This window comes from Bos indicus x Bos taurus, chromosome 24 (assembly GCF_003369695.1).
Source record: "Bos indicus x Bos taurus breed Angus x Brahman F1 hybrid chromosome 24, Bos_hybrid_MaternalHap_v2.0, whole genome shotgun sequence".
Lineage (NCBI taxonomy): Eukaryota > Metazoa > Chordata > Mammalia > Artiodactyla > Bovidae > Bos > Bos indicus x Bos taurus.
Genome location: NC_040099.1, coordinates 26,237,378 through 26,250,701, shown reverse-complemented (window position 1 = coordinate 26,250,701; position 13,324 = coordinate 26,237,378). Strand labels below are relative to the sequence as shown.

The window sequence follows — 13,324 nt, the reverse complement described above, 5'->3', positions numbered from 1 at the left end:
GCAGCCCAACAGGCTCCCCCGTCCCTGGGATTCTCCAGGCAAGAACACTGGAGTGGGTTGCCATTTCCTTCTCCAGCTTAGTCGCTCAGTCGTGTCCAACTCTTTGTGACCTCATGGAATGTAGCCCACCAGGCTCCTATGTCTATGGGGATTCTCCAAGCAAGAATACTGAAGTGGGTTGCCAAGCCCTCCTCCAGGGGATCTTCCCAACCCAGGGATCAAAACCCAGGTCTCCAGCATTGCAGGTGGATTCTTTACCATCTGAGCCACCAGGGAAGCCCAACACATATATTGAGGGCTAACTTGGTGCCAGGTCTTTTCATGAATTTCTTTTAATTCTGACAACTATGAAGCAGACTCTTTCAGTCCCTGGAGGAGGGGAGGGCCTGGCAACCCACTTCAGTGTTCTTGCCTGGAGAATCCCACAGACAGAGGAGCCTGGCAGGCTACAGTCCATGGGGTTGCAAAGAGTCAGACTCAACTGAAGCAACTTACCACCCATGTAGACTCTTCCAACACCCTCAGTACAGGTCATACAAATGAGGAAACTAGACTCAAAGTCTGAGTGACTTCTCCAATCCCACAGCCAATAAGGGAGGGGCTGGGCATTTGCATCAAGACAGTCTTTCTGGAGTATTTGCATTTAGGTTACCACGGGCGAATACCAGAGTCTTAAACTCCCAGGCAAGCAATTGCTTGCCTCTGAGGAAAACCATTCCTTAGCAGAAGAAGCTGGAAGAACAGCTAAGAATAAGCTTGAAGGAGGAGTCTTAAGCACATGTAATTTTCCCAGGGGTCCAGAATTAGTGCCCATTTTAAGAAGTGAATGTTCTTCTTTCCATCCAATTTGAACAAAGTTTCATATTATTTGCAACAAAGCAATCCTTTGCAGATACTTCAGCAGTCTTTGCAGTGTGTGTTCTGAAACACTGGAAATAGAAGACTCAGTCACTGGATCATCATTACAGAGAAACATATGCTCAGCTGACAGATATTCAAAAGTGAAAAACAAAATAACAACAACAAAGACAATCCTTCCATTATCTTATTCTCTTAATTGATTTTTGTTAACATGAAATGGGTTATTAATGCAACTTATTTAAAATTGTTTAGTTCTATTAGGAGTGCCTTTTGGGTGGACCACTCTGAGTGACTTTCATGCTTAAAAACCATTTTTTATTCAAATGTCTTACAGCTACCCCAGGAGAACCCTAGAAAAGGAGTTCTATTTATTATCCCCCATTTTAGATGAAGAAAACCAGACATGGAGAAATAATGCAACTTCACCAACATTCCATAGCATCACAGTCTTTAGAACAGTAAAATTAGATAAATGTGATGGTAACAACCGAAGACCTCTCCAAATCAACCTCTAAAATTCTAAAATGTGTAGAACAGGATTCTAAAAGAGCACCACTTCTTTAAGAAAAACACCATCCCATAAGCTCATATCAGACATATGATTAACAAACACACTGATTTTTAAAACTACCTGATTTACTTTATCATAACTAGTCATGGACAAGAATTTTATAAATAATATTGAGAAACTGTATTTTTGACTGAGCAGCAATGAAACTATTGAAAAGATAAACAGATTATTCAATAAACTACCCAATGTTAATTCTTAAAAATAATTGGTATAAGCCAATCTTGTGAATCCAAAAGCAGGCATATTATTAACTATTCTAAATATTAGAAATATTTTTAAATGTCCAGTGGTTAGTATAGATAGAAAATTCATTGATTGAAATCAGCTGTGAAACCTAGCCTGGAATTTGGTTAGCTATTAAGTTTAACTTTGTCTTATTAGTTCAAAATTTAAACAGTTTGAACCACTTCTACATTCATTAAAAACTTTACTCTTATAATATTAAAAAAAAAAAAACTTTACAAACACATAGATGTAACTAGCCATCTCATCTAAAAAGCTATATTATTCCTAGACAGCTTTCAAGATCCCTGCGTTTCAAAGCTTATTTCAAAAACCATCACTATTTTGCATTTATAAACTGGATCTTTGCAATAAGGAACTATAAATATACTACTGGGCTTCCCAGGTGGTACAGTGGTAAAGAATCTGCCTGCCAATGCAAGAGACGCAGGAGACATAGGTTTGATCCCTGGGTGGGGAAGATCCCTGGAGAAGGGAATGGCTACCCACTCCAGTAATCTTGCCTGGGAAATCCCAGGGACAGAGGAACCTGGCATCTACAGTCCATGCAGTCACAAAGAGTCAGACACCACTGAGCAACTGAGAACCAAACAAATATACTATTATATACTAAATGCCCACATCCCAATTTTAATTACAGTATTCCTTTTGTTAACATAAAATGCTGCATCTAATAAAAGCATGATACATTTCTACAATTTAGTGACAAAATTAAAGGGTCTTTGTAGAGAAGATAATGAAGCAAGCACCAAAACAGTTCAAACAATAAAATCAACATTACATTGATTTTAAGAAAAGCCAAGAATATATAGGTGCTTATATAAAAGAGAAACACAGAACTTCATACGAGAGGAAAGAGAGATGGCTCTTAACTATATTTAGATTCTCCGGCCCAAATAAAAACTTTTAAGAACACAAAGAAGATAGAGACAGAGAGAGAGAGGGAGAAGGGAACGAAGGGAGCAGAGGGAAGGCGAGAGACAGAGGCCGAGGGGGCGCTGGAGAGCGGGGCCGAGGAGACCAAAGACCAAAGCCTCACAGAAATAAAAATACACTCTTGAAGCATTTTTTAAAATGTAAATGTTTGGAGAAGGTGAATAAAAGAGCAAGTGTAATTCAGTGCCAGATTTCACAAAGAATACAAGGTAGAAACTAAACTCCACCAAAATGGAATTAGAATAACAGTCAACACTTGCTTTATGAAGACAGGTCATGTTACAAGACTAAGACAACATCAAGAATGCAGTATAAACACTTCAGAATGTTTAGGAGAACAGCAGTCTTTAAGTACCATACAAATGATTAATGAATCAGGTAACTGAAGATTACATTAGAGCAAGGTCTCTACAATTTTCCATTTGGTTCTACTTCAAGTAGTCTATGATATACACATGAATTCCTTACACTGTATTGCACTATACATTGGTTGCTGTCATTATACCCAAATGTAAACAATAACGCAGACTTTCTTGTCTATCTGCAGGTGTCCTTAGGTGGCAGTAAGTAATTAAACAATATGAAAAAGCCAGGAAATTTGTGTAGCTATTTACAGCATCCCTCGGTGAATGCACATTTGGCTAAAGAGATCCCAACAAAATAAAGGGGAAAAGCCCCCAATATAGCATCTTCTATGTTTAAAAAAAATCTTAGCTTATAAAAACAAAAAAAGACGATAAACCCATTGGCTTTTGTAGACCATCTAGAAGGCACTCATCTCTTCATGCATGTTTCCGCAAGTGTCCTAAATTTGGGTCCCAGATGATCCAAAAATTCAAGCCCATCTTCTTCTTGTCGTTCGCTGCAACAGCCCACAGATCCAGCTGCCGATCCTCTTCCTTCGTAGTTATAGGTCAGGACATAGTCTTGAGCTTGCATATGGGTGTTATCCTGATCACACTGCTGGACCTTCTGCCAAGAGGATAAAACACAACATATTTTATTATTATTATTTTAAACACCAAGACTTACTAGCATAAAAATAATTGCTTTGATTTACCTTTCATTGTTTAATTTTTAACCAGAGTGTGTCCTCTAATGGATTCCTACGTATAAAAAATGCACATGATTGGTCTGTATCATAAATCACACCATCAGTTAATTCACTACATAGCAGGTTTCTAAAAGTCACACATGTGGCAGCAAGTATGCAAGCATTTGTTTTAAGTTATCATTGTTTTCCCTTTCCAGATTATGGCTAATGTGAAATGCATTCGTACAAGTGAACCCGAATGCATGTGGCTCAAAGCTTTCCCAGATAGGCAGAGTGACTGCAGGTTGGAGTTGCCTCGGATTCCACTGTTGGTCTCTAAGACCTGATTTGTCTGATGGGAAGTGGTAACACAAAGCCATGAGAAAAAGAATTTAAGTATCATCTTATTCTTTCAGAAAGAATGAACAACCAAACAAAATAGGAAGAAAAGTCAATACCCATTTAACCTCTGATTGCAATTCAACCAAAATTAAGGAAAATCAAATTTCTAATGAGTAGATTAATTGGGTGAAAAATCAAGATCATAATCATTTCATAATCATTTAGAAAGCTGAAAAGAAAGCAAAACAGATTTATGGGAAACTCACTTCACCAAGACGGGGCTGAGTGTAAGTATACCACTCGGAGTACGTGTATTTGCAGTTGTCGGTTGCTACTGGTCCTCCCCTACAGGAATCCAGAGTGTGCTGTCCACCTTCCTTACACCGTTCCAGGGTGTGATCATGCCCGGTTTCCTGGCAGGACTCCATGGTCTGGTGCCCTCCTTTGACCATCTCGATGGTCTCCTGCCCTCCATTCTTCACTCTGGATCCCAGGGTGCCACCAATTCCATGAGCGGAGCCACCCACAGCATGGGTTGTGAAATCATTTGTGGAATACTGGAACAAAACAGGTGGCATTGGGGAAATACAGAGAAAAACAAAAAATGAGAAAAAGAACAAATCAAGCAGATAATGCCATGAATTTTCGTGCTAGGAGGTAAGCATTCCAAGGGCTGGAACTCAATCTGTCTTGGCAACCTTGGGTACCTAACTACCTTAATTCTACTACTTCACTAGGTAGCTTCCAATACAGGAAGCCAACTGCAAGATGTCAAGTGGTCTGAGCCTTGAGACAAGTCAGAAAACCTGATGTGTACTCCTTTTTTAATAACTTCTTAGAATACTGTACAACTTCATCTGTGAAATCCTTCCAGCATCTCACATCTCAGGCTCAGGATTCCACACTATTGTCTCACACAGACTAACGCTGCTTAAATTCATTCCCTTCACCTGACTAGAACAGAAACAGAAATAATAATCGGTATTTTTATTCAGTGCCTAATTGAGTTCCCTTCAACTGAAACAAAATTAACAGAAATAACAAGTTGCCATAAAAAGCGGCAATACTAAATCCTTGTCATCTAATTAACTAAATCCTTGTCATCTAATTAAATAAAGACAAATCAGCAGAGAAAGTAAGAACACCAAAGCTCTGGACACTAACTTTCCATGTTATGTTTCTCTAGGAAACTCTAAGTTTCATTTTTTCTAATACCTTCCTAGATGCCAACATCCTTTTGTTTTCTAGATCCTTCCTGCTCTAATCATCAATTACATTTTGGTAGGGAATTTATTTGTTCCTCCACATACTGGGGCTTCCCTCATAGCTCAGTTGGTAACGAATCTACCTGCAATACAGGAGACACCAGTTTGATTCCTGGGTCAGGAAGATCCACTGGAGAAGGGATAGGTACCCACTCCAGTATTCTGGCCTGGAGAATTCCATGGACCGTACAGTCCATGGGGCTGCAAAGAGTTGGACACAACTGAGTGACTTTCACTTCATTTTTTTCCTTCATCCACATACTAGGCTGGAACTCAAAGCTGAAGCAGTGCAATCACCTGTTAGCATGATTGCTTCATATATTTGACCACAGGCTCCTCTCTAACCCATAGTAGAGGCTGAGAGCCTCCATTAAAGTTCTTCCCACGATGATCAAAGCCTGTAGTCATTTTATGGCTGCTGCCAGAAAAAAAATTAAAATTATTATGCTGATGATCCGTGAATAACTAAATGAAACCCTTTTACAGCACAACCGGCAGCTTCAATATATAAAAAAGACAGGATTTAAAGTTGAAGCAGTGACACACTTGAAATAGGGGGGGAAAAAATAACAATATGCCAAAGGATTTTACTATTAAGTAACATTACATGGCCAAATTGAAATGCCACATATCACCATGGGATCAATGTCATTTGATTTGTCCCCTGCAACTGATGACATGTTATATATTGTAAGCTATCTGATTTCAAAAAAACTTTTCCCAGAAAAGATCACTACAGTTGTTTAGGCAAATTTATTGTTTGAATGTATTCTAATATTTTGGCTGAGCCACGTGGCAGGAGGGATCTTAACTCCCTGACCAAGGACTGAACCAGCGCCCCCTACAGTGGAAGCACAGAGTCTTAACCATTGACCGCCAGGGAATTCCCTATCATCTGTACCTATTTTGAAAAGACAATTTACCACTTTGTCATCGCCAGGAGCTTCAGTGTTTGACACAATGAGGTTCTGCTGAGCTAAATCATCCGGAAATACTTTTGGCTTTTTGTCTGCCCCAGTAGTAGCCCCACAGACCAAGGTAAATAAGATACCTGCAAAATAAGAGAGATGACTTTGGTTTATCATAAAAGATTGTTATGAATTTATAATGACAAATAGAAAAACAACTTTCCAGAAAACATAAATATTATTGCTTGAGTCAAAGCAGCATCCATTAGAAAAGCCTGCCTTAAATGGATATGCCACAAACAAGGACACGCTCAGTGCTGCACTTGTGTTAAATTTTATGTCTGCACCAATTACAACAGCACTAATATGATACCTACATGCACGTTCAATATAAGAATTAAATATGTGTGTGTTAAATAGAAACGTAGCTATATACAAATGAGCAGCCATAGATAACAGTGTTGATTCTGAGAATGTGTCCTGAAAGTTATTTTAAAGGTTATCTTTTAAATTCATGAAAGGACTTACAAAATAGCAATGCTATGCCCAACAATATTGCAAGGATGGCCCACTTTCCAAGTATCACTTCTCCGTTGCTAGTCCTCGGAACTGGCGGAAGGCTGCAGTCATTTGGGGTAACACAGTCACATAATATCACCACTAACTGAGTGACGAGTGACTGGCCAAGTCTATCTGTAACTCTGACAGGGACTGTATATTTTCCAAACCGGAGGTCATTCAGATAGGAGAGACGTGCTGCTGTATCTGAAAGGAAATAAAACCATGACTTATAGATTGCCATTGATTTCTCCTGAGCATAAATAACTAGTGACAGGATATTCAGCATTATTTCCATACCATGGATATTCCTAATGGGAATGGCACAATTGCTACACGATTGTAAGTGTGCATGGACAAAGTCTTTCTGATCATATACAAGTTTGTTTATGCTGCCTCGTTGTATAAACGTCTTTTGGCTTTTGTAATAATATATTTTATCTGTCCATACACAAGTCCTTCTTATCACAAATAATAGATTTGTTAAGAGATTGACTTTTATCATATCTTAAAAAATTTTAATATGACCAAAATTTTAATTTTAATGTATCTTCTTTTATGCACGATTCATCAGAGAATTTCATAGTCTGAATTCCGGATGTTTCTCCTTACTTTATTTTCATATATTATGCCAAACCATGAACTTACTATCAAGGCATCAGTCATATGCTGGAACTTCTTCTCATGATCCTATAAGACACTGGGACCAACCTTATATTTTTTGCTTTTGATGTTTTTTTTTAAGTCAAGAGTGGATATTTTATCCAGATCAAAATCCAACAGTCTTGGGGACAGAGCCAAAAATATACTACTTTACATATAGATTACACATGCCCATGCCCAAGAATAATCCTCCCAAGTTAGCTGGCCCAGTGTGACATTTTTATTATTTCATATTTGATGCTCTAAATGTAAACCTTCAATACTTGGGTAAAAAAATAAATCATTGAATTGAGTCAATTTTAAAGGAAAGCATGATTAACCCGGTGTCCATGAATGTGTAAGAAATAATAATATGACTAACAAAACCAAAATTTATGATCCAAAACATACCACAGTCTATTGGATTGCCTATCTTGTTTACTTCCCCCTATAATCCCATTTTACATATGAATAAATGAATGCCCAAGAAGAGTAAATAGCATAATGAGACCTAAAGGCTCCTTAGGATACAGTCTTCACTTAGCATTTTTCAGGCTTTGGACTATTTCACAGCCCAGCAAAACTTTAAACTAATACAGTTTTGACCAACATAATCCTGTTAACATTTCACTGTACTAAGTAGGAATTTTGTTTTAATTACTGCCTCTTTTAACATTATATAAAAAAGATGTGATATTATGACACCAAAGTAGAGAGGTCATCTAAATATAAGGTTGCTTCTCAAATACACATTCATTGGTATGCTAAGTCGCTTCAGTTGTGTCCAGCTTTTTGCGACTCCATGGACTATAGCCCTCCAAGCTCCTCTGTCCATGGGATTCTCCAGGCAAGACTACTGGAGTGGGTTGCCATACCCTTTTTCAGGGGATCTTCCCCAGGGATCAAACCCATGGTTCTTATGTCTCCTGCATTGGCAGGCACACTCTTTACCACTAGCTCCACCTGGGACTCACTGGAATGCTATTTAAAAACACTGAAAATTTTGTCTGTCAGTTCACAGAGCAATTTATAATAGGAAATCAAGAAATATTCACTGAAAGCATGGGGATGAAAACCATTCAAGGGCATTTTAAAGGCAACCCCCATTCAGTTTACAGTAGATGAAGGTTAGGGTTAGGGTCATGAAAGCTGCAGTGACAGGACATGGTGCACAGGTTGTGCAGTCAGGAGACACAGAACGTGCTGGAAAGTTATGAGCTGATGTAGGGAGTGAGGCAACGGTGGCACGGAGAGAAGTTCCTTTTGCTTTTGCCATTCTTGTCACCGTGGATTTTAACAAAGGTAATCCTTTGTTAAACTTTACCTTTAACAAAGGTAAAGTCGGAAGTACACACTGGGACCAAGTGGGGGAAGAATCCCACATAAAAAAACATTAGATAAGAAATGGTCAGAAGTCAACGCAGCACAGAGAAGATTTAATACAGTGGACACCGTGATGTGCTCCCAGATCCCCCCCAATCAGGGATGTATTGTCCCAGCTACTTGGGAGGCTATCAGCACCACCAGGGACTGGGCCTTCCTGCCAAAGGTCATGCCCCCTTGGGCACCCCAAATCACAGACAGAGTCATGAAAGAGCACAGAACAGATTGGCCATTGAGGAATGGAGATGACTCATGCATTAGTCAAGGCTGTCCTTTGGCCTGAGCTGCAGCTTGAGTTCTCTGTTTGCTCCACTCTGCTTTCTTTCCACTCACATATACTGATGCCAAGGAAACACCTTGATAAACATTCAGCCTAGAAAGACTGCCTCAGCGTCCGCTTCCCTGGAACACACCTGCAAAGGATGGGGATTCCCTTCTGACCAAGGAAACCACCGTCATGTGAAACATCTGTGTGGCTGGGAGGCACACAAGCCTGGCAGTGGTTCTATCAGATCTAGTCTGGTGGGGTCGGGGCGGGAGGGATAGCAGTGTAGCATGGGAATGAGAATTCACGCAAACCGTAGGGAATCCTGGCACAGGACTGACCAGAAACAGGCTCTTCCCACCACACCAACGCTGAGAAACTCACGTTCATTCGTTGGTGGTTACCATACAGCAAATTATTCTTCTATATTTTAGACATTTTGATGCTGAAAACGACAGAGTTACATTTAGAAATACATACCGTTAACCTTTGTCAGTCTCCACATTCTAAGTACCTCTGAATCAGAAACACCTTCCAAACTGAAGTCAAAGGGTGGGCCGTGTATGGGTTCATCAGGATCTACAGCAACAATCTCGGCCGATGACATGACGGTTTTACAGATGACCACCGTCCGCTGACGTATGACTGGGCCGTTATCATTCACATCCTCAAGAACAATCCCCAGGACTCCATTACATGTTCTCCCATCTAGAAAATCGAATATGAAAATACAATTTCTTGATTTTTGAGTTTCTATTAGGCAATTACACATTGAAAATTACACATTATTAGGCACTTGTACCATAGAAATGACAGGAACAGGCACAGTCCTAGGTTACATCGCTAAGTTACGTTAAAAGAAAGACATAATCCATTTCAAAGATGTTGTACAGAAAATAACTGCTTTTTAGATTTGTCGCCCATTCACTAAAAAGCTGCAATAGACATGGAATTTTTGTAGAGGTGAGGTTTGACAGATTTTTCAAAAGAGGAAGGAAGAGAGGGCCAAAAAGGGCATTTCTGGTATAGTCAAAACACAAGGAGATTTGACAAGGGGGGAGATCACATGCACAGACCTATGTTCTGGACACAATGAAAGGGAAGGCATGTGGAAAGCACTTAAGGTTTGGGGGCAGGAAAAGTAAAACGGGTAAAAGGCATAAGATATGCATGTGGAAGATTAGAACAAAATTAGTACACAGGAATGTTTAACACACAAAAGACCCCAGAAGTGGGAAATCACTTGCAAACCTGAATAATCACTCTGAGGTAGCCTAAGGAACCCATCTATCAATACAGTCAATAAACTTACTGAGTAATTACTTTGTACAGAGCACTGCAGTGGAAAACCTGGGAGATTCGAAGATGAAGTGGGCATGGGTCCCGGCTACAAATGAGTAACACAGTTGTGAAGCCTAAAAGTGAACATAAATCCAGGACTTGTGTCTCTAAACTATTTTTTCTTTCTGCTTATTAATAAGGAGGGCACGGTTATGAGGAGTGGAAAAGAGGATGAAATAAACTTGTGCCATCTGCAACCTGGGGCTGTGTCTCATACGAAGCTGCCCTCCTAAGGAGAGCGAGGAGACCAGGCAGAGCCCTGCAGCCACTACCTCAACCCCACAACAGGATCCCTTGTATTTCCAGGGTCATCCTGGGCCAGGAGCCATAGCCCGTCAAGTTAAGAAACTGGTGCTGAACTGGGGGCCACAGAAAAGGACATGGTGGAAGCAACTACAAAATTGCTCTGGGGTACCCTTATGGCAGAAAGTGGAGAGGAACTAAAAAGCCTCTTGATGAAAGTGAAAGAGGAGAGTGAAAAAGTTGGCTTAAAGCTCAACATTCAGAAAACGAAGATCATGGCATCTGGTCCCATCACTTCATGGGAAATAGATGGGGAAACAGTGTCAGACTTTATTTTTTGGGGCTCCAAAATCACTGCAGATGGTGATTACAGCCATGAAATTAAAAGACGCTTACTCCTTGGAAGGAAACTTATAACCAACCTAGATAGCATATTCAAAAGCAGAGACGTTACTTTGCCAACAAAGGTCCATCTAGTCAAGGCTATGGTTTTTCCAGTGGTCATGTATGGATGTGAGAGTTGGACTGTGAAGAAAGCTGAGCACCAAAGAATTGATGCTTTTGAACTGTGGTGTTGAGAAGACTCTTGAGAGTCCCTTGGACTGCAAGGAGATCCAACCAGTCCATCCTAAAGGAGATCAGTCCTGGGTGCTCATTGGAAGGACTGATGCTGAAGCTGAAACTCCAATACTTTGGCCACCTCATGCGAGTTGACTCATTGGAAAATACCCTGATGCTGGGAGGGATTGGGGGCAGGAGGAGAAGGGGATGACAGAGGATGAGATGGCTGGATGGCATCACCAACTCGATGGACGTGAGTCTGAGTGAACTCCGGGAGATGGTGATGGACAGGGAGGCCTGGTGTGCTGCAATTCATGGGGTCACAAAGAGTCCAACACGACTGAGTGACTGAACTGAACTGAACTGATAGTGGAATAGAGGAAAAGTCTGAAGTTGAAGGCAAGTCAATACCTCCTATTTAATATCCTGCAAATTAAAATTCCAGAATGAGCAAGGTTAATGTTTAAAGGAAAGCCAACAAAATCACTAATCAGAAGATTAATTCACTCTATGCAAGATAGCTTCAAATCATGAATATTTACTATCTTCAAAAACATAAAGTTAACTGTTTAAATAAGAATGCAATTGACAGCCGAAATTCCAGTAGAAATAACCTAATAATCATCTAATAGGGACTCTAGAAGAAAAGGATAAATAAAATGGTAGGGAAGCAATATTTAAAGAAGCACTGGTTGAGAATATCCCAGAATTAAAGAAAAACATGGACTTTTTTTTTTTTTTTAATGTTCTGATCTGACTGCACTGCTGGGTGAATAAAACTAAATTCTCAGCATAAACACTGAATTAAAACTATATACTGAACATAACCTAGGGACTACAAAAGTTATCTGGATGTATGACCTACAAAAAGACAATAGACACTAAAATAAGCATTGGCAACAAGAAATGCCAAAGGACGATGGAGTATCACTTGCAGGGTACTGAGGGAAAGAAGGAGTTAACTCAAAATTTTAAAGCAAGTCAAATGACAAAATCAAAGATGAGGATGATATTGAAATATTTTTCAGAACAATAACACTGACAGGGTTTATCACCCACATCGCACCACTGAAAGAACTAGTAAAGGATACAGTCCAGCAAGAAGAAAAGAGAACTCGAAAAGAAATGAGATACAAGAAACAAGGCAACTACCTCTCACTATGGACAACTCTAAAAAAAAAGACAGAAAGGTAGCAGGAATATACGCAAACATGTATTTTATCTGCCTGACAAACTTTCCTATTAGGACAGAATACTCTCTTCCCTCAGATTTTCCTGGTTCTCATGCTGCGTGGTGTTTTCCTGATCTCTCTGAAAATACGGATTGCAGAACACGATTTGGGTCCACACACAGAGGTGAAAGCACGTCTTACTGACTGAATCTGATTAATTGTAATGGCTTTAAAAATTGACCTCTGCAGTGTTTGCTGTTCTACCACTGTAATAAATGCTTGAATTCCCCTTTCATGAAATGTGTAGAGTTGTTCAATAAACCTTTTTTTTGCACACTGTGATCAGTATCGGTATAGAATATGTCAACCAAAGGTTTTAGACATCTAACTCAGTGTCTTACAGCTCTGTTCTTCATGTGTTAGTAATAAATAATATTATTTTATTTACTGGAGTATATGCATGTAATGCTCACCTTCTAATATTAATATAATTCTATAAGCTTGTGTGCATGCCAAGTCCCTTCAGTTGTGTCCAACTCTTTGAAACCCTATGGACTGTAGCTCCTCCGTTCATGCGATTCTCCAGGCAAGAATTCTGGAGTGGATTGCCATGCCCTTCTCCAGGGGATCTTCCCAACCCAGGGATCAAACCCGCATCTCTTATGTCTCTTGCATTGGCAGGCAGGTTCTTTATCACTAGTGCCACTTGAGAAGTCCTGGTTCCAATTCTATATGGGTAAATACCAATTTCAAAAAAGTCCTGGAAGGTGGTCCACAATTTATGTGCATGACACTCTCCTGCTAAATGCTTTTACAAATCTGAAAGCACACTCCTCCTCCCAACACTGTGAATCTTAGAACAGAAGAAATGTAAAACTCAACTACACAGAGGAGACACCTGGGTGAAACTGCCAACTGAGGTTAGATCAAGAAAGGAAACTGAACTCAAAGCTTAAAAAAGACCTATGTTTAGAAGAGGGGAAGGCAGTACAACTAAAAA

At 39.8% G+C, this 13,324-nt stretch overlaps 1 protein-coding gene across 3 annotated transcripts in view; it reads right to left on the bottom strand.

The window, feature by feature from the left end:
- Nucleotides 1-1,053: 1,053 nt before the first annotated feature.
- LOC113882757 (desmocollin-2) overlaps nt 1,054-13,324 on the bottom strand; it is a 38,545-nt gene continuing 26,274 nt past the window's right edge. For 2 of the 3 annotated variants that reach the window (XM_027525857.1, XM_027525858.1), the window contains exons 12-16: nt 9,488-9,715; nt 6,688-6,924; nt 6,175-6,302; nt 4,253-4,543; nt 1,054-3,583 (exon numbers count right to left, since the gene is read on the bottom strand). In XM_027525857.1, the coding sequence (XP_027381658.1) occupies nt 3,386-3,583; nt 4,253-4,543; nt 6,175-6,302; nt 6,688-6,924; nt 9,488-9,715 (1,082 nt within the window). In that variant the 3' untranslated portion in view covers nt 1,054-3,385. Of the gene's footprint in view, nt 3,584-3,671; nt 3,718-4,252; nt 4,544-6,174; nt 6,303-6,687; nt 6,925-9,487; nt 9,716-13,324 lie in introns of all 3 variants that reach the window. The other variant, XM_027525859.1, reaches the window with a different exon arrangement.